The 27,429-nt window shown below is 37.7% G+C and overlaps 3 protein-coding genes and 2 long non-coding RNA genes across 8 annotated transcripts; 3 read left to right on the top strand and 2 right to left on the bottom strand.

The window, feature by feature from the left end:
- Positions 1-1,446: 1,446 nt before the first annotated feature.
- Positions 1,447-2,452, top strand: LOC108253203. Its single transcript, XR_001809684.2, has 2 exons — positions 1,447-1,900; positions 2,055-2,452. It is a non-coding gene; the product is annotated as an uncharacterized LOC108253203 (long non-coding RNA).
- On the bottom strand, positions 2,243-3,051 carry LOC113470068. Its single transcript, XR_003393264.1, has 2 exons — positions 2,613-3,051; positions 2,243-2,557 (listed from the first exon to the last, which is right to left on the bottom strand). It is a non-coding gene; the product is annotated as an uncharacterized LOC113470068 (long non-coding RNA).
- A 778-nt stretch (positions 3,052-3,829) lies between these two features.
- Positions 3,830-10,489, top strand: LOC103515567. The gene is made up of 4 exons (XM_008480505.3): positions 3,830-3,948; positions 9,039-9,255; positions 9,683-9,913; positions 10,343-10,489. The coding sequence occupies exons 2-4, from the start codon at positions 9,186-9,188 to the stop codon at positions 10,453-10,455; spliced, it is 414 nt and encodes a 137-aa protein (XP_008478727.1). The 5' UTR covers positions 3,830-3,948; positions 9,039-9,185; the 3' UTR covers positions 10,456-10,489.
- A 2,345-nt stretch (positions 10,490-12,834) lies between these two features.
- LOC103515570 lies at positions 12,835-17,742 on the top strand. Its single transcript, XM_008480511.2, has 5 exons — positions 12,835-12,912; positions 13,546-13,691; positions 13,799-15,678; positions 15,747-17,011; positions 17,081-17,742. Exons 2-5 carry the CDS (start codon positions 13,551-13,553, stop codon positions 17,740-17,742), a joined length of 3,948 nt encoding a protein of 1,315 aa, XP_008478733.2. The 5' UTR covers positions 12,835-12,912; positions 13,546-13,550.
- Positions 17,743-18,342: 600 nt separating this feature from the next.
- Positions 18,343-23,822, bottom strand: LOC103515568 (density-regulated protein homolog). 4 transcript variants are annotated; one of them, XM_008480508.3, is made up of 3 exons: positions 23,658-23,822; positions 18,998-19,351; positions 18,343-18,875 (listed from the first exon to the last, which is right to left on the bottom strand). In XM_008480508.3, exons 2-3 carry the CDS (start codon positions 19,347-19,349, stop codon positions 18,676-18,678), a joined length of 552 nt encoding a protein of 183 aa, XP_008478730.1. In that variant the 5' UTR covers positions 19,350-19,351; positions 23,658-23,822; the 3' UTR covers positions 18,343-18,675. The 4 variants fall into 4 exon arrangements, with proteins under 4 accessions (XP_008478730.1, XP_008478729.1, XP_008478731.1 ...); XM_008480507.3 differs by lacking the exon at positions 23,658-23,822 and adding an exon at positions 19,652-19,818 and having other exon boundaries at positions 18,346-18,980; positions 19,103-19,351; XM_008480509.3 differs by lacking the exon at positions 23,658-23,822 and adding an exon at positions 19,652-19,818 and having other exon boundaries at positions 18,346-18,977; positions 19,100-19,351.
- Between the last annotated feature and the right edge of the window lie 3,607 nt (positions 23,823-27,429).

Below are 27,429 nucleotides of genomic sequence, written 5' to 3' on the forward strand. Positions count from 1 at the left end.
AGTACAATAATTTAGTACAATAAACAATAAAGTCAAGGCACAAACGCGCATGCACTGCCCCTTAATCTTCGAAATTAGCACATACAAAGGTAATGCCCCTTAATGCAATCTGATTCTCGAATGTGCCGAAAAGATAAAAGATACCGTGGACCACCCACTTTTGATGTGTGCTCAGGTATTTGTCGGTATTCTGATTGTCTATTGGACAACATTCCTCACTCATCTTCATTGTGTTTGTTTATCATTTCTTATTTACCCATACTATCCTTACCTGTCTAATCTTTTGATGCTTTTATACCTACTTTAACTTGAAAGGAGGTTTTTTCCTTAACTTATCAGCTCTTTTTCTTCTTCTTCAATTACTTTCTTTAGTTAACTCTGATATGTAAAATTTAAACGAATATTAATTGAAGCCTTAAGAAACCTAGTTGTTTTCTGGGGAGTCCTCGTTCGAATGGTCGAGCAGGGTGTCTGAGGGCGTTCTTCACGCGTCTCACCTCGCATTCAAAAATAATTCTCACACATCTTAGTTCTGACTATGGTTCGGATTCGAAAGCCCGCCTCCCTCGTTTATTCATCCGAAGTAAGAAAAGTATAAACCCCTATCGAAGTGCAGCACAACCCTAAGCTTGTGGTCTTGGGAGGCCCAACTTTCAGTTTCGCAGAGGCCCGATGTCTGAGGTATATCTTCCATCCGTCTTACATAACTACACCTCGGATTCAAAAATAATTTCAACCAATTTATTTCAGAGCGCTTCACGGTCTGCAAGGATTGAAAAGTCGTTATTCATCGAAGAGTAAACAACAAGAAAAGAAAATGGTAAACTGGAGAGAGAGAGAGAGAGAGAGAGAGAGAGAGAGAGAGAGAGAGAGAGAGAGGGAGAGAGAGAGAGAGGGAGAGAGAGAAATAGAGAGAAAAGACAGAGAGCTAAACTGGGAAAATACAAAGGGAGAAATGGAGACGGATGAAGAGAGAGCGTAAGTGGAAGGAAAGGAGAGAAAAGAGGAGGAGGAAAGAGAGAGAGAGGAAAAAGAAGAGAAGGGTGAGAGAGAGGAAGAGAGAAAAAACGAGGGAAAGAAATGGTTAGAAAGGGGAAGAGAATAGATCGGTTGCGCTCACTTGGGTGATGTTTCAAAGTCATAGAGCAGGAAAAATGAGGACCAACGGAATTTTGTGAGTAGATCTAAAGACGTAAAGAGCAAAAAGATGCTTAGGTTATAGGTTACAGGTGTGTAGAATCAGCGAAAGTGGAATAAGGAGTATTAAAATGGGAGAATTCGCGACTAAATTAGTCAATGAAAATATTTTTTGTAATTCCAATGACCTTCTCCTGAAAAAAAGGTCATATTATAGTCTCCTAGGTTACTTTCATAGTCACCTAGGTACTATTGTTTTATTATTATCATTCCTTTTTTTTTTTTTTTTTTTTATTAATCAGGTTAACCCTCCAAATGTTGAAAGTTTGAGATTTATTGTGTAAATTTTATTTATCAGCCTAGAGATATTTATTTGCATAGAAGAGTTACTCCACTGTGTTTGTTAAAACATGGATGTCAGTTCCGGTGTTTACAATCATTGTGTTGAGAAGCTAATGATAACTGCAGGGTTGCCAGATGAAGTAATCAAAAAATCCCCAATCTGGCTACCCTAGATAAATGAAGCTTTCTGCAACTTGAATGTGAAAAAACACTTGGATCAGCCGGTCACTCCCGATCTATCTGATATATTAAACTGTACAGATACATCACAACTTGTGTACAAAACTGATCTGAGACGTAAGCTGGTCAGTCATTGGCATACGTTGCGATATATCTCAATTCATTACGTTGAATCTGTTAGATGGATTGTAACGTGAGTGGTCGGTCTATACCTAGGAAAAAACGTCAATAATACTCACAGGTAAATTTTACAGGCTTATCAAATGAAAATTGACGAAAAATGTATGACTTCGAAATTAAAATGAAGGGCAAATACCCGAATATTTTCTTCCCTGCTTCCATTTATATCCCGCAAATTTTTCCCATGATTTTGGTTCTCAAGTGGTTTCTCACAGGTAAATTTTACAGGCTTATCAAATAAAAATTGACGAAAAATGTATGACTTTGAAGTGGAAATGAAGGGCAAATACCCGAATATTTTCTTCCCTGCTTCCATTTACATCCCGCAAATTTTTCCCATGATTTTGGTTCTCAAGTGGTTTGAGGTTTCATCGTAGGGAAAGGACAAAACTCGGTTTTCCGATTTTCACATCTTGTTTGTTTTGGAGTAGATGCTAACACACACTTGTCCAGTTTGTACTTTATGTCATAGAATTTTTGATATCATAAAGCTCAACGTTAAATCCATCCTTTGTAGAATAGGTACCTGACATTATTCCCTGACCAATAAGAATTTTCGGATACGTGTGCCATGTCCCAGACTACAATCGGGAAGGAGATTTTGTAGGTCACATTCGTCATCCAATTTAATTGTAAAGCATCTTATATACATTATATTTCCGTGTCCAGAAAGCATAATAATAGAACACATCTCTTGTACAGCCTTCATCAGCTGTACCTTCACTGCCTTCGAAAATAGAACACATCTCTTGTACAGCCTTCATCAGCTGTACCTTCACTGCCTTCGAAAAACCAGAGATGTGTTGTTTTCGATTTTCACTGGGTTTTCTAGGACCTCAGATAGACCAAATTATTTTCATTACTTTATTTCTCGTTTATAGTTGGAGAAATCCTCGAGGGAAATGAGATGTAAATTTTCATATTACTAAAGTACCTCTCAATGCTGATCTGTGCAAAAAAGTTCCCTTTGTTCCATAGGTATCCATAAACAGGTATTAATCGTATAAGTCGTGATTTCATAAAGTGACCTAACGGCTAACAGCATTATTCCATATGTTCTACATTCTACAATGAAAATAATTCAAGTAAATCATCTCTGTTAATTTAAATGTATGAATAATATCAACTTTATTAGGCATTAAACTTAATAATGAGGTTTTGTGAACTTACAATATAAAATTTGATGATTTTACAAAAAAAAAATTTTCTTGATTTTTTCCTCATTGACTGCTCTTTATCACTGTATCTACGGTTTTAGTTTTAGTGATGTTAGAATTTAATTCGTGTTTTTAACTTGGGATATATTCTCATAGGGACATTTTTTTTTTTTTTTTAGGAATATGATCACTTCTAGGTTCTAGGTAATCTCTAGTTTAGGTACTTTTTTCACTAAAACCGTAGGAAATGCAAGATGGAACGCCATCGCAGTCGGTTTTGGTTCCGAAAGTTTCACGCAAGGAAAATGCACCTTATGTCGAGTTCGATCGGACCTTTGGGGTTCCCGTGAGGCCCCTTTTCCTGAGAGAGCTCTACACTGCCCTGAGCTACTAGTTATAAAAAATACGATAAACTATTCAGTTATTCAACTCACAATGTTGAAACTAGTTTTGTATTGAGGAAGTCACTTTCTTCTCCCAAGATGTGAAATTAGAAAATATTTAAGCCTGAGAGAACTCTACACTGCCCTGAGCTACTAGTTATAAAAAATACGATAAACTATTCTCAGTTATTCAACTCACAATGTTCAAACTAGTTTTGTATTGAGGAAGTCACTTTCTTCTCCCAAGATGTGAAATTAGAAAATATTTAAAATTCAAATGTGATAGTTCTCACAAGCTGGTGTGATTTGAACTTGGTGTTGTCAAGTTTCATAAAGTTTTTGTGCTAGGAGGAGATTCAGCGAACATTTTGAGAAAGGTATAATCTCCACCTTATTGTTTTCAACTCTAGGAGACAGAAGCAAATAACTATCAGCAAAGGTAAGGAAGTTGTCAAGTTTCATAAAGTTTTTGTGCTAGGAGGAGACTCAGCGAACATTTTGAGAAAGGTATAATCTCCACCTTATTGTTTTCAACTCTAGGAGACAGAAGCAAATAACTATCAGCAAAGGTAAGCTACCTGTCAGGTCTACTTGTGTGTGCTCATCAGGTATCAGATAGACCTGTCAGGTCTACCTAATAGTGAGTGGCTGGCCTAATGTGTCCAACCAGCCTTCAGAGAGTAGGCCCAGGGCCGCTGAAGCGAGGCGAACTTCAACAATGGGCCTCCCTACGCGCGATCTTGTTTTTTCACGCACTCCCTGACGTGTTCACAACTGTAGAAGTTTATGTAGCTTAATAGTAATACCATTGGGCCTACTAACATAACTCTTCCTTACACAGGAATTATAACCCGCTTTTATCAGTCTCAGTTTTCATTTGGCTAATGGATTGGGTGTAGGTACTTACCAACCGGAAGTTATTTGTTAAAAATTCAAGTACCCATGTCCATTTGGTTTGGACGCTTGGCTCTCTAATTAGCGGTTATCTATCAAGGAAGGACTATTAATGTTAACTTTGACATGTGGTTTACAGACCTATGGGTTCCATACCCAGGCTGGGATCGAACCCACACCCTATTATTGTTTACCAGGCGAGCGTCTTGACCACTACACCACCGAGGTAGGTTCTTTTTTCCTCTTTACCCATCTCTAGTACACAGAATCTCACACTAATGGGTCCAACCAGCCTACAGAGAGTAGGCCCAGGGCCGCTTAAGCGGGGCGAACTTCAACAATGGGCCTCCCTACGCGCGATCTTGTTTTTTCACGCACTCCATGACGTGTTCACAACTGTAGAAGTTTATGTAGCTTAATAGTAATATCATTGGGCCTACTAATACTAACATACACTGAAAATGTCAGAGACCTCGAGTGACCTTGGCAGACACCAGGCTAATACCTCTGGTTTAAACCAATAGGATTCTAGAGTACGATTTTTTTTAGTAGGTAAACAAGTGAAAGACATAATGCGATAGTTGACAAAGTTGTATATGTTGCACAAAGTTTCCTCCCGTTTTGAAACGGTTGGTAGCACGTACGTTGAAATAAATATGTTGGGCGTTGTGGTACCTACTTACTCGTACGAGCATGTGTATACTTATAGCTTATAGGTCTAGGTTTTTTTTTCCTTTCGTGAAATTGTCGAAATTGTTTCCCTTTTGGAATCGGAAATGGCGCCTGCACTAAACCGTAGGAAATGCAAGATGGAACGCCATCGCAGTCGGTTTTGGTTCCGAAAGTTTCACGCAAGGATTTGGTAGCACGTACGTTGAAATAAGTATGTTGGGCGTTGTGGTACCTACTTACTCGTACGAGTATGCGTATGTGTATACTTATAGGTCTAGACTCTAGGTGTTTTTTCCTTTCGTGAAATTGTCGAAATCGTTTCCCTTTTGGAATCGGAAATGGCGCCTGCACTAAAACCGTAGGAAATGAGTTGGTAGCACGTACGTTGAAATAAGTATGTTGGGCGTTGTGGTACCTACTTACTCGTACGAGTATGTGTATACTTATAGGTCTAGGTGTTTTTTCCTTTCGTGAAATTGTCGAAATCGTTTCCCTTTTGGAATCGGAAATGGCGCCTGCACTAAAACCGTAGGAAATGCAAGATGGAACGCCATCGCAGTCGGTTTTGGTTCCGAAAGTTTCACGCAAGGAAAATGCACCTTATGTCGAGTTCGATCGGACCTTTGGGGTTCCCGTGAGGCCCCTTTTCCTGAGAGAGAGGTTCACGGCGAGACCTTTCCGGAGACACCTAAATCATCTTCCCACCATTTGTAGAACGAAATGTAGACTTGGTTAATTGAATTGGGTGAAAATAAAAGAAAAGAAAAAAAAATTCGCGATTTTCAAGATTTTTGAGCCTATCAGAAAACCGGTTAAACAAATCGTAGAAAGTTCGGGGTTTAGGCTGGGTAGAAAGTTCGGGTTTTGGTGATTTCGCATCTATTTTCACGTCCGACCAGGAATATCAAATGAAATTTGCTTAAAGTTGATGGGAAGTGGGAGAAAAGTTGAGTTGAAAATGCCCAAAAACCTCGAAATTCTGTTTCGTGTTAATATAGGCCGGGCGGCGCTTCGAACTCTTGACGTTCGCGCGCCTCCCGGCACGCTTGATATAATATCAAATGAAATTTGCTTAAAGTTGATGGGAAGTGGGAGAAAAGTTGAGTTGAAAATGCCCAAAAACCTCGAAATTCTATTTCGTATTTCGCATCTATTTTCACGTCCAACTAGGAATATCAAATAAAATTTGCTTAAAGTTGATGGGAAGTGGGAGAAAAGTTGAGTTGAAAATGCCCAAAAACCTCGAAATTCTGTTTCGTGTTAATCTGTTTACTAACATAACTCTTCCTTACACAGGAATTATAACCCGCTTTTATCAGTCTCAGTTTTCATTTGGCTAATGGATTGGGGACACTGTGCATAACTCTTCCTTACACAGGAATTATAACCCGCTTTTATCAGTCTCAGTTTTCATTTGGCTAATGGATTGGGGACACTGTGGTTCGAATCCCAGCAGCGACCTAAATAATTCAGTTGATGAAATTAAAATTAGTTAGTATCCGGGCCCGCACTTTTAATCTAAACTTTAAACCAAAGGATTAACTAGTCCGAAAGGGTAATTTTAATCCCATGTCTAAAATTCGGAATTCTTATTGGTTAATTCAATTGGGTTGAGTTTAATCTCGAAAGTGTGGTCCCTAGCTTAATAGAATTCTTTTTACTAACATTTTCTTGTCTTTTCTTGATAATCAAACATGTCTGTCTCTTTATGTTTTTACACGCTGCGCATTACTTATATCTACTATAACATAAAATTAAAGGAATTCTTCGCTATAAAGTCGATTTTCAATCTTTGCAAGCTGATGAGCCACTAGACGACTTTGATCTTGATGATTATTAGATATCGACTTTCCCGATATCACTATATATTTTTTCTCTCCAAGGTATGTTGTAGAGAAAATAAAACCATTGGTACAATTTCTTTTGGTTGCACATACATCACTAGGGAATGTCACTTAAGTTCTGATATCTTGATATAGTTTAGTTGTTTATGAGATTATGCCTTATTGGCATTTACATTTACACTAATAAGTAACGTTATACTTTGTACCTCTTTCAGTTTGCTATGTTTCCTTCCAGTAATAGAATTAGTTTTCACTTTATTTTCAAATCTTTTTGTTTCTAAATTTAATTATTTCTGGAGAATGTGAACCATGTTTCTTATTTTTTATTTGTATTTATTATTTTTCTGATATCTTGATATAGTTTAGTTGTTTATGAGATTATGCCTTATTGGCATTTACATTTACACTAATAAGTAATAAGTAACGTTATACTTTGTACCTCTTTCAGTTTGCTATGTTTCCAGTAATAGAATTAGTTTTCACTTTATTTTCAAATCTTTTTGTTTCTAAATTTAATTATTTCTGGAGAATGTGAACCATGTTTCTATTTAATTTTATCAGAGAGTTTGATTTAAGTTTCTAATATAGTTTTGTTTGTTTAGTAGTTTTTTACTTTCTTTAAATTTACGTTTTTATTCAATTCTCATTTTATCTAGTCTAGTCTCAGTCAGTGTGTTTATTAGTTGTGTTGTTTTGTGTGTTCATATTCTTTTCATAATTTTAGCTCTGATGCTTCTTAGAACTTACCGGATTCTAGATCCAACCTTGCAAGTATAATTTTTCACAGAGTTTTATTTGTGCTGAATACCGAATATCATCATGCTGATCTTGTTGAAGTCATTATTGCACTATTTTTGACTTGGTATACTGTTGAGTTTAATTTTAGCAGAGAGTTTGATTTAAGTTTCTAATATAGTTTTGTTTGTTTAGTAGCTTTTTACTTTCTTTAAATTTACGTTTTTATTCAATTCTCATTTTATCTAGTCTAGTCTGTCAGTGTGTTTATTATTAGTTGTGTTGTTTTGTGTGTTCATATTCTTTTCATAATTTTAGCTCTGATGCTTCTTAGAACTTGCCGGATTTTAGATCCAACCTTGCAAGTATAATTTTTCACGGAGTTTTATTTGTGCTGAATACCGAATATCATCATGCTGATCTTGTTGAAGTCATTATTGCACTATTTTTGACTTGGTATACTGTTGATAGTGTGCGGGCGGTAAAATAAAAAGGTAACTAATTGAGGCGTGATCTGGAAGACGGGCATAATTGCAAAAACATAATTTCGTGATAATCGCGTTTACATTTTTTATTTTCAAATGAACACAGTGTTATAGGGTTCACAAAGTTGGTCATAACTTCTCGTAGAAAAAAAGATAGAAAGATGATTCTTTCACAGTCGTATTCAGAACAAAACTTGCTATTTAAAAATGCAGAGTGCAGACTTCTGAAAAAGGGCGTAACTGTAACATAGTCGACGGCCGTCGATCGATGACTGAAACCGTACAAACTGCCTCGACATCATAGATTCACCTCGTCGATCGATGTCGACTGAAACCGTCCACACTGCCTGGACATGGACAACATTCACCTTCTCGATCGACAGCTGTCGACTACGTGTGAACACAGCTTAAGCGCTCAGGTACGGGTTCGAAAACGAACATTATCTGTTTGGGATAATGTTGGCCTCCGGCGGGAATCGAGCCTTGGACCTAGCGCTTACAAGACAAACGCGCTAACTTCCAAAACTAGGCTGGCAAAAATCAGACATTGAATTCAGAGTTTTTTGTATTTTACCTACTTCTTTTTTTTAAATTATTTTACCTATCTATTGATGAGATTCGTTAATTGGGACAGTTACTTGGTCTAAGTATTTTGCCAACACTCTGTGTCTAGTCACAGCTTGGATTATCCCACCCACCTACTTGCATTGTTTTTGTTTGGTTCTAGAATTAGGACCTAAGATATCCCAGGAAAAACCAATTCTTACAGATAGGACAATGCATAAAAACTAATTGGACACGAAAAACTAGTCAAGAGTAACGTTTAACTAGGCTGGCAAAAATCAGACATTGAATTCGGAGTTTTTTGTATTTTACTTCTTTTTTTTTTTAATTATTTTACCTATCTACTGTGATGAGATTTGTTAATTGGGACAGTTACTTGGTCAAAGTATTTTGCAAACACTCTGTGTCTAGTCACAGCTTGGATTATCCCACCCACCTACTTGCATTGTTTTTGTTTGGTTCTAGAATTAAGAGTTAAGATATCCCAGGAAAAACCAATTCTTACAGATAGGACAATGCATAAAAACTAATTGGACACGAAAAACTAGTCAAGAGTAACGTTTGAACCGATTTAGTCACCAGTCAACACTGTTGTCCTAGTGAGATTCGACCATGCCGTCAAGCCGGATTGTAATTCTGATGTTTGGAGTGTGCCTGGTGTTCGTATCGCTATCCATGGCAGGTAAGTTTAAACTTTAAGCTAGACAGACGGTCGAAAAATTGGGGATGTATTTCACATCGATTTTGCAATAGTCATAAAGTAAAATGGACGCGGCACACAAGGGATCAAGAAGACCGCCTTAACACATCGATTTAAAACATCACGAAATGCCTCATGCAAAAGAGAACCGTAACTGTTTTTCATATTTTTAGTTAAATCTCCTTAAGGGGTGTCTATTGATTGTCATAAACTCGGTAAAGTATCAATCGAACGAAAAATACAAGTCAACAGTTTACATTCGATTTCGGGGCGATAAGACCTCCGTTCCGCTGTTATATACACTTTCTCCTATCTAAAATGTGTCTGTCATGTCCTTTTCTCCATTTCATGTCCTTAAAAAAAAAAAAAAGCAAATGACATTGTCTATGATCCTTTCTATTCGTTTTAGAATCGGAAAACGATTTCGAAGAAGATGACGAGGATGAAGAATTCCAAAGGCCACCAGTGGCCGCAGTTCCAGTGAGAAACAAGAAGGGCCGGCCTCTCCATGAATCAGCACGCGGCCCTACGGCCCAAGGCGATGCTAAACGACTCAACTGTCCCCTATGTGACTCTTCGGTGTATAGCTACTGTAGTGATAAGCTACTCCACGATGCTTGCTGCTGCCTCAGTGATTCAGGTAAGAAAAGTTCTGCCAGCCTAGTTAGCTTGGTTGGTAGCGCGTCTACCTTGTGGGCGTTAGGCCGGAGGTTTCCGCCCGGGAGGATTTTATCCTGAACGGATAATGTTCGTTCTCGGAACGGCTGGCTTTCTCCTATCCTGTCTTTATTATCCCCTCCTTTTCGGGACGATAAGACCTCTATCAAACCTCTAAAAATAAAAAAAAAACGTCAAGAGTTAAAAACGAAGCTATAGGTACCCGGCCTCCGGCCTATATTATTGGCAGTTTTGATTTCGTACAAATCTTGGATCAGTCTACCTAATAGTGTATGTACTCATCAGGTATCAGGTAGACCTGACAGGCGGACCTTTTCAGCAGTACCTGTCAGGTCTACCTGATAGTGAGTGACCGGCCTTAGGATACTAATGCTCTCGTACCTATTTTCAGACGCGGATGATCTGCCTCCTCAGTGCAACTACGCGGACTGCAGCTTCCTTCACGCCAACACCTGTCGAGAACACAGACTCATAACCGCGTGCTGCTGTAACCAAAGGCTCTGAAACAACAGAAGTAGGCAAAAGCTCTGAAACAAAAGATACAATCAAAAGCTATGGAAAAAGAAATACAATTAAGCAGTACCTATAGCTTTTGAACAACAAATTTAATACAATCAAGAGGTCTGGAACAACAGAAACAACAATCAAAAGCTTTCAAGAAACAAACACAAGCTTTTTGTGCTGCTGTAAAAGAAACACCTGGGGAAAAATTGAAAGTATCTACCTACCTGTAGGTAATGAGTATGTAGGTAACCTATGTAGATAGGTAAGTGCATTGCTAAACATGTACTTAAGTGCTAAATAGAAATCAAGTTTGACATTGTTAACCTAATAAAATAAATGGAATCTAAACTGGCACAATGTCATGAGTGAAAGTTGTTTGTTTATTGAAAATCTGGGAAAAGATACTACCTAGGTACTTACCTACCAGGAATAACCAGTCAAGGGTAGGTACAAGATAGATATCGATCTGCACCTACTAATAAGGGTGAGGAGTTTATAGCGCTTGGTATAGGTCCTACCAGAGTACAGGAGCTGAATGGTGTTCTCCTGTGGGATAACAAGAATCCAGAATCCAAGCCAGTCATATGCAAGACAACCAAAACGACACAAGGTATACAAGAATAGAGTAGTCAAATAAAAATATACAATTTAACAAATATCTTTTCATTATTCATTGGTCAATAGACGTCGAAGACTGGAGAAAGTTTCACCGATTAAAGGTGTTTCCAAACTTCCCAGACTGTCGAGAAGCAAGGTCCCAACCCGAACGCCCACCTTAAGTACCTAACTTTATCAGCACAGTAAAAATATTAGAAAGAGGAGGAGCTCAAGTCAAAGTTGAGGTAGGGAAAATTTCTCTCGCACTTATGCGAGAACTTTGAGCTTTTTCTACAATGGATGCTACTTGCAAAAAATTTCCGACTTCCTACTGCATTAAGATGCAGCAAATATATACACATGTATGTACAATTGTACATAGGTATGTAGGAACATTCTTATGTAATATGTATGTTACACCTACATAGGTACTAATGAATATCGAATGTATTAATTATTCCCAAGAAACCAACATGGCGCCTACAACTAGAACGATAAAAAGCAGTTCTTATACGGGTCTTAAGTTGTGTCCAAACATATAATAGAATACCAAAGTTGAGGTAGGGGAAATTTCTCTCGCACTTATGCGAGAACTTTGAGCTTTTTCTACAATGGATGCTACTTGCAAAAAATTTCCGACTTCCTACTGCATTAAGAAATTTCTCTCGCACTTACATATGCGAGAACTTTGAGCTTTTTCTACAATGGATGCTACTTGCAAAAAATTTCCGACTTCCTACTGCATTAATAAAATCCGTTACTGCTTATCAGGTTTTACTGGCTTATGCAAAGAAATTTTGCCTAACATAATCGATTTTACTGACCATATTTCATATCATAACAAATTGTATACCCAATAGCCTACCTATGTAGGTACCTACTTACCGACCGGAAGTTATTTGTTAAAAATTCAAGTACCCATGTCCATTTGGTTTGGACGCTTGGCTCTCTAATTAGCCGTTATCTATCAAGGAAGAACTATTAATGTTAACTTGTTAACTTTGACATGTGGTTTATAGACCTATGGGTTCCATACCCAGGCTGGGATCGAACCCACGCCCTCGTGTTTACCAGGCGAGCGTCTTGACCACTACACCACCGAGGTAGGTTCTTTTTTCCTCTTTACCCATCTCTAGTACACAGAATCTCACAGTGGTAACAAACTGTGCAAAATTCTCGTGTGGCTGCCTGGCTGCCCACTGAAAATGTCAGAGACCTCGAGTGACCTTGGCAGACACCAGGCTAATACCTCTGGTTTAAACCAATAGGATTCTAGAGACATAGGCGGTTCTTGCCTAAATTTTTGGGGGGGCTTGATTTTGAAGGTACACCTTCAAAATTTTGATTTAGCTTTATGTAAAAAATTCTGGTGTGAACATCACACGACTTTCCTTATCCTATTGAATGATGCTTATTTGAGTATTATTTTACCCTAACTTTTACCATATCTCTAGTTTGGGAATCGTTCTTCAGTAATCAAGACTTGAGTGTTACAAACCTAGAGCTGTAAGTTTGTTTAGTTCTCTAAAAACTCAAGTTCTTCTATACCGGATTTTTCTCATCAATATGTTTGGAATTTAAATATTGCACTTCTTTTATTAAAATCCATCAGTATTAAGTAATTTTGAGGAACATGTTCAATTTAATTTTGTAAAAAAAGAAAAGAAAGCGGTTGCAGCTTTTTGTCCATTTTTGTTGCAGGTACCCATATAATGTACTCTTATAAAATGCAAACATTTAAGAAAAGAAAGCGGTTGCAGCTTTTTGTCCATTTTTGTTGCAGGTACCCATATAATGTACTCTTATAAAATGCAAACATTTACATGGATTTCACACTTCCAACCTGAGATTTGACCAAAGGTAAGACACAACAAAATAACATTTATAGTAGCTACGCATTAGTACAAGGCTGAAAGGGAGGTCTATTGAACATAATTGAAATCGAATTAGTCGAATTCAATCAACCCTAAGTAGCTACGCATTAGTACAAGGCTGAAAGGGAGGTCTATTGAACATAATTGAAATCGAATTAGTCGAATTCAATCAACCCTTGCCCTGGCTGAAAGGGAGGTCTATTGAACATAATTGAACTCGAATTAGTTGAATTCAATCAACCCTTGCCCTTTATGGCGTTAGGAAAAGTCACCTACTGGAGAATCAAAGAGGAGGGTCTCGTTTTGTGTATATTTCCCTATATTTCGAAAGATCAGTCCCGTGATTTCTGATGGCCCAATAAGCGGAGGTTGATTACAAAGGGTTGAGAAAATTTTCATATTTTTTTTGCGAAAAGCCCTGATCCTAAAATACACGTGTTATTTCAGAAGCCATGCTGGACAGATACATGGAAGTGTTGAAGCGAGATGAGATGCGATGCAGAAGAAATGACCAAGTCCTGAGATGTTTGGATCAAATAGAGGGCAGAGTAAAGAAAATTTTCATTTTCATTTTTTTTTTCCGGAAAGCCCTGATCCTAAAATACACGTGTTATTTCAGAAGCCATGCTGGACACATACATGGAAGTGTTGAAGCGAGATGAGATGCGATGCAGAAGAAATGACCAAGTCCTGAGATGTTTGGATCAAATAGAGGGCAGAGTAGCCATAGTGGCATCCAAGACAGAACGCATGAGATCATTGAGGGTAAGAGGTTCCGGTTATTGTTTATTTACGATGGGGCATTTTCACTTGGGGAAATAAACAAGAATTGTCATTCAAACGTAAATCACTTTTCATTTGATTTTTTGCAGGCACATTATGAATCTCTGCTGGAGAGAGCCTGTCCCCAAATCAAATCAGAAGACTACCGATCGTTTCCTTCTCAACCTCTGCTCACTAGAAGCGAATCTTTCCCATCGAACCCTCTAGCTTCGTTTTCTTTTGTGAAGAGACGTTCACAGTTACCTCCGCCTGAAGCTTTTGAGCGGTTGACTCAAATTAAAACTCAAAAGAGAAACAAGAAATACGATCCCTATGAATATTCTAGCCCAAGTGTAGTAACCACATCTGTTAGTCTAAGAGAGTCTTCACCAGTGCTTACCAATACGATCTACACCACCTCACCTACCAAATCAATAGCAAAACCAGACATGATACCAAAACTGAAGGAAATGATCTCCAAGACAGAAACTAATGATTTGAAAACGTTACTCAAGCTTTACAAAGAATCCGAACAGTTGAAACGACAAAGTGAAAATGATTTGACCAACGTGAATCCAAGTAATAAGCTTTTCAACACACCCATCTACCCACCTGACAGAACATCAGAGAGACTCAGGAACACGAGATCCAGGTACCCCGTGACCACATCACGTGACATGGAATTTAACAGATTATTATTTGACACTGATGTTCCCCTACGATTACGTTCCAATTCTATGAATAGAGCCACCCAAGTCGAAGAAAGGGAAATGACCCCAATACATTTCCAACGCCAAACTTCAGTTGTAAGGAGTAGAAGTCTCTCCAGACTTCCAAACAGTTTTGAATATTTGAGAAGTGCACCAGCCCTGACATCAAATCACCCAACCTATTCTTCGAATTATCATTCAGATTTTATTGACGATGAAATGTTTGGTGATAATTTCAGAGATGATATTCAAAATCCAATGGATGACATTCCTAGACCTATGGATGATATTTATAGCCGACCTATACCCAGGGCATCGTCTTTCAGAATAGCCAGACCTGTATATCCTAAGAGCTTATATGAAAGTCCAACAAAATCTTTTAAAAGAACTCCATCCATTAGAGCACCGAGTTATAGAGAGTGGGAACGTGAAATTTCTTATGGAAGAGTTCCCATTACCAGATATACACCGGAGCACAGTAGGGATATTACTCCTCGATATGTTTCTTCCTCTCCGAGATATGAGGAAGTACGAGAGTTCAGAGCACAACGCTTCAGTAAATTCAATAATTTAGATCACGAGTTCGACAGATATGATGCAGAATATCCAGTGAGACGACCTTACAGAGATGTCATGCCACGAAGTCAAAGTGTTTACACACCTAGAAGTCGTATTGAACAGTTGCCTCCCTCTCCCAGGAGCCTCAGTTTATTTTCAAGACATCAACCAAGTTATGAAAGACCTGAAATTTCAAGTTCCAGATATTACAACTATTTGCAAAAAACGGACAGCAAAGAGTCTTTATATTCCCCTAAAAAGTACTCAAGATACCCATTGCAAAAAACAGAGAGCAAGGAATTATTGTATTCCCCTAGGAAATATACAAAATACCAGAGAAATGTCCAAGAATTTGATGGTGATGATATAACCTCTTCACGGGGAGAGCTTGACTTACCAAGCAGAGATATTGATAATGAGAAATACGCAGAAGAAATACTTTCCTTTGAGGCCGAGACAAATTCAAAAGAAAAAGATTCTATAGATAAAGTAAAGGAGGTGTCTCCTCTGAGTTCATTGCATGTTAAAGAAGAAGTTAAAAATACTTCAGACACAACAAAAACAGAAGACCTTCGGGAGTTGATAAACAATCATAGACATGTTGAGAAAGCAGATCGAACGCCAAACATTTCTAGAGAAAATTCAAAAGAGTCTAGGAATCAGATAAACATGGTGGACACTGAGAAAAGTATGGACGTAAAGCTTGGCGATAAAAAAGTAACATTTAGCGAAGCTGATAACAAAGTACTGAGAAAAGTATGGACGTAAAGCTTAGCGATAAAAAAGTAACATTTAGCGAAGCTGATAACAAAGAATTTCCAATGACTGATAACACAGATGATATCCTCACTAAATATCTCGGTGAAACTGGGAAAACATTAGACGACATTGGAAAGCAATACAATGAAACTGGAAAACAAGAAAATGGACGCAGAAGTAGACTATCATCTCGACAGAGCAGTTTGGAAACTAGAAGTGACGAGGTTACTACACCCCAACAGGATCCCGCGGCGAGTGATCAATATGTTAATCCATATACACCTGACCAATATAGCGCTCAGGACATACTTTATCAACAGAATAATCAATACGACTCTACTCAATATACAAATGAAACAAACTACACAGAACATACTAAAGAAGCTGAGAATCTCCAGCAGAGCTATGCACCAGACTCTAATCAAGAATATGGGTATGATCCGAATCAATACGATCCAACTCAACAGTATAACCCTGAGCAACCATATAATCAAAACGAGCAGTACGATCAATACGACTCTACTCAATATACAAATGAAACAAACTACACAGAACATACTAAGGAAGCTGAGAATCTCCAGCACAGCTATGCACCAGACTCTAATCAAGAATATGGGTATGATCCTAATCAATACGATCCAACTCAACAGTATAACCCTGAGCAACCATATAATCAAAACGAGCAGTACGACCCTAACCAAGCCTACGATCCAAACCAGTCTTATGATCCAAATCAACAATATAATCAATATGATCCAACTGAACAATACAACACTCAGCAGTATGACCAAACAGAGCAATACGATCCAAATCAACCATATGAAAGTAACCAAAGCTATGAACAAGAAACATTCGCTGAGGGCCCAAAAGAAACGTACGAGCAAAAACCTGAATATTCCATTGTTCCCCCGAAAAATGAGGAAATCCGAGTTGAAAATACAGAAGAGAAGATCCAAGAACCAACGTTGCAAGATATAGAGAGTAAGGCTACTTTGGATACTAGTAGACCTTCCGAGGATGAAACATTTAAAACTGAGACAGTCACAATGGAAGAAAATGTGAAGAAACAAGAAACTATACCAGTTTCTGATCAAAAGAAGCCCGAATCAGCAGCAACAAAAGATGAAGTTTCTATTAAAAATAACACTAAAAAAGAAGTAGTCCAAGAAAAAACCAAAACTTTGAAAGAAAAACAAGATTCTAAGACCAAATTAGGCGAAAAACAAAAACTAATCAATCAAAAACTGCTCAAAAAAGCAAAAGATGTTAAAACGTCGAGACAAAAAAGTGAAGAAAGTAAAACAAAAGAAAAGGTGACAGCAAAAAGTTCAAAAGAAAAAGATGTTAAATCTGAGGCAAAACCAGATAAGGAGGGAAAAGTTGAACATGAAAATTCAGTGAAGCCCAGTCTAAAAGAAATTTCTAAACGTGATAGTGTTGATACAGACACAAACAAAGGAAAGATTCAACAGAATAACAGCGAGGAGGAAGAAATCAACAAAAGCATGGCAAGTATACAAAATGCTGATCAGCAACCTACTGAAAATCAAGATTACTTACAAGGACAAACCTATGACCTAAATCAACAGTATGATCCAAATCAACAGTATGATCCAAACCAACAGTATGACCCGAATCAACAATATGACCCAAATCAACAATATGACCCAAATCAACAATATGATCCAAATCTGCAATATGACCCAAACCAAACATATGATCCCAACATACATTACGATCCAAGTCAACAATACGACCAGTATGACCCTAATCTATACCCTCAATCTCAAGAATATGACCCCAATATGCAGTATGACCCAAACAATTCCAATCTCAACTATGACCCTAATGATCCAAATATGCAGTATGATCCAAATCTCCACTATGATCCTAATGATCCAGCCTATGCTCAATATGATCCAAGTCAGCAAGGAGAGTATGTAGAGTATGATAACACTTCCTATCAGCAGGGTGAGCAGCAAGAACAAGCACAACCCCAGCAAGAATTACAAACACAACAACAATAATAATCAAACTTGATGCTGAATAAACCATGAGTTGAGTGACTCAAACCAAAGAGGAAATAGAGTATGTTCTCTCCAAGTGAGAAACAGATTTGACTTGGAAAACCTAAAATTTATGTTTCTATTCTTTAGAAGGGGCACCTTTTACACTTCTTGTTTTTAAAAATACATAGGAAGGTAGGTAAAAGCAGTTCTTATAGCACACCTATTGGTTTGTTCATCTGGGTACACCTAAGTGGTTTGTGAAACTATACATTTTTGTTTACATCTTAGTTCTCTATTTTTGCTTAAATAAATGAAAAGTATATCACTAACTTTGTTGGATCATTATTTTATGCCATAAATACATAGATAGGTAATCTCAATGGACTTTCAGGATTAAGTTACATAATACAAAATCTTGGTGAAAATAATTAAGAGTTTCCACAGTAAGGAACACCAAGGATAATAGAGACCGATAAAGAAAAGTCAACAGCACAACAGGACAGAACAATCAAAGAGTTGATGATAAAAAAAAAAGTGTAAATAGGTACATGGGTACAATATATTCAGTAATACCTGGGTAATGAAAAAGAAGTTTGATGAGTAAACAAATGAACAATATTATTTTAATAAACAATACATTATGTAATAAAATATACAAAAAACATGTTGTGCACCTTTATTATTATGTCACCTAATACAATAAAACCATGTGTAAAACAAGACCTCATGGTTAAGAGCAGTGTGCCATTAGGCTGAACCCATGAAATAATAATATGTGTAGGTAAAACATAATTTGCCTATGTTGTAAGTAGGGCTAAATTTGATTCATTAAAGTTATTGTACTGACTCAAGACAGATCTCTGAAGTTGTAGGTATGACACTTTTTCAGGATGCTTACTTTCTGAAAGGTATTATTCAATAAATAAACAACCAATGGTAATTCACTTGAAATTACCTTTTCAAGTCACCCAGATCTTCAATGAAATCTTCATCAATCTCAGGCCACTTTTCTGGAATCACATCAAACAAGTCATCTTTCACATCACCCTGGATGACAATTTCATCGTCACCCGTTACAGAGGAACCACAAGCAAACCGTGTGCCAAAAAATTTAGATGCCACTTTCAAGTCAATATCAAATGAGCTAAGACCTGTGACTACAGTGACTGATTTCTTTTTCCCTCTGGGCGCTCGAGAAACACATACTTGTTTTGGTACCTCTTCTTTTTTCCTAGCCTTTACTATACCTTTACCTCCTCTCTTTTGCCGAGACCTGTGACTACAGTGACTGATTTCTTTTTTCCTCTAGGCGCTCGAGAAACACATACTTGTTTTGGTACCTCTTCTTTTTTCCTAGCCTTTACTATACCTTTACCTCCTCTCTTTTGCCTCTTCTTTTCTTCTGTAGCATCTTCATCACCCCCATCTCCCGATAACTTTACCAATTTTTCAAATTCTTCTGGTAGATTTTTCTCAAGCCATACTTTACACTTTTCATATTCTGGGTGGTATTCACAATATTCTACTGGCAATGAACAATTTCCACAGTACAACACTGATATCGGGTAGTTTACACCTTCTTGAGGACCATTGGGCAGTGGTTTCTTGACATCAGATTCTGTCATCACTGGAAAGAGAAGAAACAGTTGAGTATTAACACCGATAGTAGTAGTACACCCTGGAGACATACCTTTAGAAGGACCTATGCCAAATCTTGTCTTGTCAGAAGGCAGTATGGTATCTTAGCATGCTCAGGAGCTCAGGATTATCATTAATTTCAACACGAAAGTATAGTTCCCGGCCTAATTGTACGATACAGGATCACTCTACAGTTCAAAAGGTTAGTTTTCAACATGGTAGGTATTCGAGTAACATGACCCACTTGATTTTCGGTGGGCTTTCAAACAAATATGAATGATTTACATACCAATATTTCCTTATTTCCTGTAGTACGAAACGGGAAAGCCAGTAATACCTATGGACAAGTAATCAAGTTCTGTAATCGCCGGAAAATCCTTTTTTCTTTAGGTTTTTTTAAAATTTGAAATCCAAATCCCAAAAATTTTGTTTTCGGAAGATTAGCCATTTGCCAGATGCCAGATGTTCAAAGCCGGAAATACCGTACATATGCAGTGCCTACGAAAATTACCCTACGGTACGGATTTTCCGTCAAATGAAGAACATGTTGCATAACCTGAAATTCTCCATTAATTTCAAGGCGCTTTTTAATGTAACATGTTCTCTGGCAACGTTCTTGCTTGCCATGCAGAAAGACCCGGATTCGATACCCATCATCGACAATATTGTTCTTTTACTTCGATTGCAAATATTTCAAATTCAAAGGGTCACAAATTTTCTGGTTTCTAGAGTTCTAGTGTTAACGGTAATAAAACAATCATGCATATTAAAAAGGGTGATAGAAAGTAAAAAATCTTACCTACGAAGACTTGAAGTTAGTAGGTAGTAGGTACCTAGCCAAACCTACCTTGTAGAAAATTACAATGTCTATCATTGTATTTTTCTGCAAGGTATCTAGGTTCAAACCTAAGGTATGCACTTGGGCACTATCTACATATGTAGGATGTATAGCTGAGATACCTATCTATTATTTCGTGTACTGTAGACCCCCGCTGAAGACCTCTCGACCTTGATCTTGGCTGTCCCCAAGTCCCCACAGTGTCTGATTCGTGATCAGGCAGAATGACAGGCAAGTCTCTCTCTCCCATATGCAAAATATTAATGATGGTACAGGTTGATAGCCCCTGTGATTAATGATATTGGTTAACCGAATCAACTTAACCCTGGCATAGGTGCCCGCGATAGGAGGGGGCACAGCAAACCCATAAAATACAAGATACCTTGGTTAGACTGTTGGGGTAAAGGGACTTTTGTCTAATTCGAGCAGGATAAACAAGGTGTATTCTATTCTATTCTGTCTGTTCGTAGGTACCTATGATAGCTAAGCTGTATCCACACAGAGTCGACCGCGTCGATCGATAGTCCATCGACGAGGTGAATCAATGTTGTCGAGGTAGTGTACGGTTTCCGTCGACATCGATTGACGGCCGTCAACTATATGTGGACTGGACACAGCTTGAGATTTCACAATGGTCGGTACCTAATACCTACAAATACGTAGGTATTCTTATTTTTATTTCAGTAATCAGCCAGCCTAGTTAACTTGAAGGGGATCGCGCCTACCTTCACTACCTTGTAAGCGGTAGGTCGCGAGTTCGATTCCCGCCCGGGGCGAACTTTATTCCCAACAGATCCTTTGGAAGAAGAGTGGATGAATTCTAAGTGAAAAAGGGGAGGTGGTAGAAAATCTGATAACTAGAAAGAGTTACCCCTCAACCTGCTCTCAAAAGCATACACGCACCTCTAAACAGATTAAAATATTAGGACCTGAGACAGCGAAAGAGCTTCAATGAAGCACACGACACAATACGGGTTAATGAAAAAATAAGCTAATCGCAACTCCAGTGACCACACAGCACATCAAGGGTTAAGCCATGTAAAATTGGGAGTTGGTACCTCCAGCTAGCTATCATTATAGTCAATAGTGCTGGTCTAGGATTTACCTCTCCAAGCTCTTCACAAAACCTTGGCGGAAAAACATCTATGTAGAATCGCTGTAGGTAGATAGAACACAGTGATATAAACCTATATATTATGTCGCTATAGGTATAGCTGAGTTGCTGAGTATATGTAGCTATTAGGCAGACTTGTCTTATAAGAAGAGGAGTAGGAATCCATTGTAGATTTAAATTTTCAATTATTTATTTAAAGTTTTTGGAGCATGTACTTAGGTTAGACGAGAAGGTAACAATGTGTGCTTGATTTTCAATCAGCAGGTCAAGGTTTTGATTCCCAGAGCCGACAAAAATATTTAATTTCGATTGCAAATATTTCCAGGGGGGACATTCTGGTGTTCGTGTTGACTTGCGTGGGATCTAACATCTAAACCTTTACAAAGGGGTTATCCATATCCATAGGGATATATCAGTTATCCATATCCACTGACATATAGGTATCAGTTTAACAGCTGACCTTTCTCGAATGAAGTTCGAGGAAAAAAAAGGTCAAACCTTTCCTCTACCAGAAAAAAATTCTCTCCATTCATCAAAATTCAAATTTAACGCCAATATTTTCATTATTAGAGATAGTCGTCTGATCTTCTAATAGTACTTATTTATACTGCTTGCATAGGACTGAAAAGTCCCTATGCAAGCAGTATGTGGGACAAAATAAAATATCAAAAGATAGGTAAGTACCAATGTTTCTAGGAATTAACTCAAAAATTATTGTGAGTTATGTGGTTATAACATTGGAAATTACTAAAGGAGGATGAACAGATAGGTAAACAAAGTTAAGGCTCTTGAAGTTTAAATTTGAGCAAATGTAATTATGAGCATACTGCAGAATTCAATTATATGTGGGACAAAATAAAATATCAAAGGATAAGTACCAATGTTTCTAGGAATTAACTCAAAAATTATTGTGAGTTAGGTATGTGGTTATAACATTGGAAATTACTAAAGTAGGATGAACAGATAGGTAAACAAAGTTAAGGCTCTTGAAGTTTAAATTTGAGCAAATGTAATTATGAGCATACTGCAGAATTCAATTAAATAGAATAAAAGGAAACCATCAAACAAACAGCTTGAACATACCTAGGTACCCCATTCAAGGAAATAAGCAAGGTTACATCACAAGTTTATTAAATGGTTTGAAGTTTTCTCTTCATGTAATTACATGTACTTACCCTCTTGCCATTTCCAAACTTTTGATGAGTTTCTTGATTTTCCATATTTCTACATTCCTATCAGAGGAGGTTTCTTCGTTCCCATAACCTGACATGTTGGATTTTTTAGAACACCAATTTCATAAACTGACACAGAAATGATTTGTAGAAAAATCAAAAACTTGATGAACTAGAGATGATTAGAAGAATGAAAGATGAAATGGCCACATCACGTGACATGGAATTTAACAGATTATTATTTTTTGACACTGATGTTCCCCTACGATCACGTTCCAATTCTATGAATAGAGCCACCCAAGTCGAAGAAAGGGAAATGACCCCAATACATTTCCAACGCCAAACTTCAGTTGTAAGGAGTAGAAGTCTCTCCAGACTTCCAAACAGTTTTGAATATTTGAGAAGTGCACCAGCCCTGACATCAAATCACCCAACCTATTCTTCGAATTATCATTCAGATTTTATTGACGATGAAATGTTTGGTGATAATTTCAGAGATGATATTCAAAATCCAATAGATGACATTCCTAGACCTATGGATGATATTTATAGCCGACCTATACCCAGGGCATCGTCTTTCAGAATAGCCAGACCTGTATATCCTATACCCAACCTATTCTTCGAATTATCATTCAGATTTTATTGAGGATGAAATGTTTGGTGATAATTTCAGAGATGATATTCAAAATCCAATGGATGACATTCCTAGACCTATGGATGATATTTATAGCCGACCTATACCCAGGGCATCGTCTTTCAGAATAGCCAGACCTGTATATCCTAAGAGCTTATATGAAAGTCCAACAAAATCTTTTAAAAGAACTCCATCTATTAGAGCACCGAGTTACAGAGAGTGGGGACGTGAAATTTCTTATGGAAGAGTTCCCATTACCAGATATACACCGGAGCACAGTAGGGATATTACTCCTCGATATGTTTCTTCCTCTTAGAGAGTGGGAACGTGAAATTTCTTATGGAAGAGTTCCCATTACCAGATATACACCGGAGCACAGTAGGGATATTACTCCTCGATATGTTTCTTCCTCTTAATTGTACGATACAGGATCACTCTACAGTTCAAAAGGTTAGTTTTCAACATGGTAGGTATTCGAGTAACATGACCCACTTGATTTTCGGTGGGCTTTCAAACAAATATGAATGATTTACATACCAATATTTCCTTATTTCCTGTAGTACGAAACGGGAAAGCCAGTAATACCTATGGACAAGTAATCAAGTTCTGTAATCGCCGGAAAATCCTTTTTTCTTTAGGTTTTTTTAAAATTTGAAATCCAAATCCCAAAAATTTTGTTTTCGGAAGATTAGCCATTTGCCAGATGCCAGATGTTCAAAGCCGGAAATACCGTACATATGCAGTGCCTACGAAATTACCTTACGGTACGGATTTTCCCTTAAATGAAGAACATGTTGCATAACCTGAAATTCTCCATTAATTTCAAGGCGCTTTTTAATGTACCATGTTCTCTGGCAACGTGCTTGCTTGCTATGCAGAAAGACCCGGATTCGATACCCATCATCGACAATATTGTTCTTTTACTTCGATTGCAAATATTTCAAATTCAAAGGGTCACAAATTTTCTGGTTTCTAGAGTTCTAGTGTTAACGGTAGGTAATAAAACAATCATGCCATATTAAAAATAAGGGTAATAGAAAATAAAAAATCTTACCTACGAAGACTTGAAGTTAGTAGGTAGTAGGTACCTAGCCAAACCTACCTTGTAGAAAATTACAATGTCTATCATTGTATTTTTCTGCAAGGTATCTAGGTTCAAACCTAAGGTATGCACTTGGGCACTATCTACATATGTAGGATGTATAGCTGAGATACCTATCTATTATTTCGTGTACTGTAGACCCCCGCTGAAGACCTCTCGACCTTGATCTTGGCTGTCCCCAAGTCCCCACAGTGTCTGATTCGTGATCAGGCAGAATGACAGGCAAGTCTCTCTCTCTCCCATATGCAAAATATTAATGATGGTGCAGGTTGATAGCCCCTGTGATTAATGATATTGGTTAACCGAACCAACTTAACCCTGGCATTGGTGCCCGCGATAGGAGGGGGCAAAGCAAACCCATAAAATACAAGATACCTTGGTTAGACTGCTGGGGTAAAGGGACTTTTGTGTAATTCGAGCAGGATAAACAAGGTGTATTCTATTCTATCTGTTCGTAGGTACCTATGATAGCTAAGCTGTATCCACACAGAGTCGACCGCGTCGATCGATAGTCCATCGACGAGGTGGATCAATGAAGAGTCTTTATATTCCCCTAAAAAGTACTCAAGATACCCATTGCAAAAAACAGAGAGCAAGGAATTATTGTATTCCCCTAGGAAATATACAAAATACCAGAGAAATGTCCAAGAATTTGATGGTGATGATATAACCTCTTCACGGGGAGAGCTTGACTTACCAAGCAGAGATATTGATAATGAGAAATACGCAGAAGAAATACTTTCCTTTGAGGCCGAGACAAATTCAAAAGAAAAAGATTCTCTAGATAAAGTAAAAGAGGAGGTGCCTCCTCTGAGTTCATTGCATGATAAAGAAGAAGTTAAAAATACTTCAGACACAACAAAAACAGAAGACCTTCGGGAGTTGATAAACAATCATAGACAAAAAAGAGGAGGTGTCTCCTTTAAGTTCAGTGCATGATAAAGAAGTTAAAAATACTTCAGACACAACAAAAACAGAAGACCTTCGGGAGTTGATAAACAATCATAGACATGTTGAGAAAGCAGATCGAACGCCAAACATTTCTAGAGAAAATTCAAAAGAGTCTAAGAATCAGATAAACATGGTGGACACTGAGAAAAGTATGGACGTAAAGCTTAGCGATAAAAAAGTAACATTTAGCGAAACTGATAACAAAGAATTTCCAATGACTGATAACACAGATGATATCCTCACTAAATATCTTGGTGAAACTGGGAAAACATTAGACGACATTGGAAAGCAATATAATGAAACTGGAAAACAAGAAAATGGACGCAGAAGTAGACTATCATCTCGACAGAGCAGTTTGGAAACTAGAAGTGACGAGGTTATTATAGGTAGGTACATGGATTTTATGCTCAGGGTTTATCTTGTACGATTGAACTACGATAAGGAAAATTTATCAGAACAGAGAGGGTTAAGAAAAACATAGCACGGCAACACTGCCTTGATGACAAGAGAGAAGGTAGAGGTAGGCACACATTCTAATCATAATAATTACATGTTGGTTTTTAGGGAAAATCCTGTTTAGAATTCAACAAGGAAAATTTACCAGAGAATACAGAGGGTTAAGAAAAGCAGAGGTCTGACAACACTGTCGCGATGAGTAGGTAAGGTAGGTTAGGTTTACATAGGTGGTATGTTATTTGAGGTACCTACCTACTCGTAGATATATTTAGATAAATACCGACTCATCCGATCAGGCTCGAGGAAATTTCAGGCAGGAAGGACTGGCAAAAGCGGAGGGGGGTTTTACTCTTATCCCTGAAAATCGAACCTGGGATTCCCATAGTGAGATACCTAAAGTAGGTACTTGGGGAACTTTACAAAATTTTACAAAAGGCGAGATTATGGCCTCAGGCAATATTTGCCATTCAATCCAAATACCTCTGCAAAGGGAGAGCAGGTCACAGGAAAAGGGAACGGTGTTATCATACTTTAAGTTGAAAAAAAACGAACTCTTGGATTTGAATAGTTCAAAGATAACTAACAACTAGTAAATTCTGCACCACATATGAAAATCTTCGTTAGATCTTCTGTAAGGTCATGAAATTTTAGTTTTAAACCCAACACGGGGGAAACTCCGCGTGCTTGGAAAGACAAAGATAGAAAATCGGGTAACTCTGGAGAAAAAAAGAGATGGGTGCGCATCTTGAGTGGGAGCCCACGCTTGTCAGCAAATTGAGTCACGTGATTCGAAAGCCTTGAAAAGCCTACGTGCTTTTCGAAATTTTCCAATGGAAGCTTTTTAAACATGATAGGAAAAACCTAGCCGTTCCGAGAACGAACATTATCCGTTCAGGATAAATAAGGATATTCTAATCGATCGAAAAAAAACAACAAATATCCAAAATATTGGCCAAATCCCTAAACGAATGTTCACAGATACTAGGCCCTGGACTGTCAATAGCTGTGACGTCATCCTTACACTTACCTCATGTTCATTTATAGGTTCTTCTCCTCTTCCTCCTTTATGTTTGTTGAGTACAGAAACTAGTTTTCTTTTCTTCTGTCCTAGTTTTCATAGCGCGGTTCCTTTTGGAATTCCTGAACTTTTCCAGTTCTGGTGAAGATAGGTTTGTGTTTAGAGGGAACAAGAATGGAGTGAAGCCTGCAGGTACAACGATAGTATCCCAGCAGCAAAAGGCTTATACTGCGATATTGAAAAGAAAAAAATGGGCACCATGTTATGGACTCTAACCAAAAGACAGCAGGAGTGACATTTCAGAACTATTGAAGCAGTGTTAGCAGTGTAACCAATTTACATATAATACTACTTAAATTCTCATAGACGGATATAGTTCTCAAAGATGATACACCTGAGGAAGTCAAAGAAATCAGTCCTAAAGAGAACCCTAGCTTTATCAAAAGTCTAAAGCTCTTTTCGAAAAATTAAGGGGCAAAAAACTTTATTCAGGTCACAGTCACATATGGCCGATGGTCCTACAGGAATCCTATAGGTACTTATATCAATACCAAAAAAGCAATTTAATATAGCTATCTGGACAGTTTAAGAAAGCTTCAGAAAGCTATCTGGCAGTCATTAGTCATTCTATTCGCCACTACTTTACGGATGACAAGTACAAATTTGAGGCACTTGAAAAAAAAAAAAAAAAAAAAAAAAAAAAAAAGGCAACCCCCCAAAAAATCCACCCCCCAATTTTTTTTTCCAGGGGGTCCCCTCCCCGACAAAAAAAAAAAAAAAAA

The sequence above is a fragment of the Diaphorina citri genome, unplaced genomic scaffold, assembly GCF_000475195.1.
Source record: "Diaphorina citri unplaced genomic scaffold, Diaci psyllid genome assembly version 1.1 scaffold1372, whole genome shotgun sequence".
NCBI classification, from domain to species: domain Eukaryota; kingdom Metazoa; phylum Arthropoda; class Insecta; order Hemiptera; family Psyllidae; genus Diaphorina; species Diaphorina citri.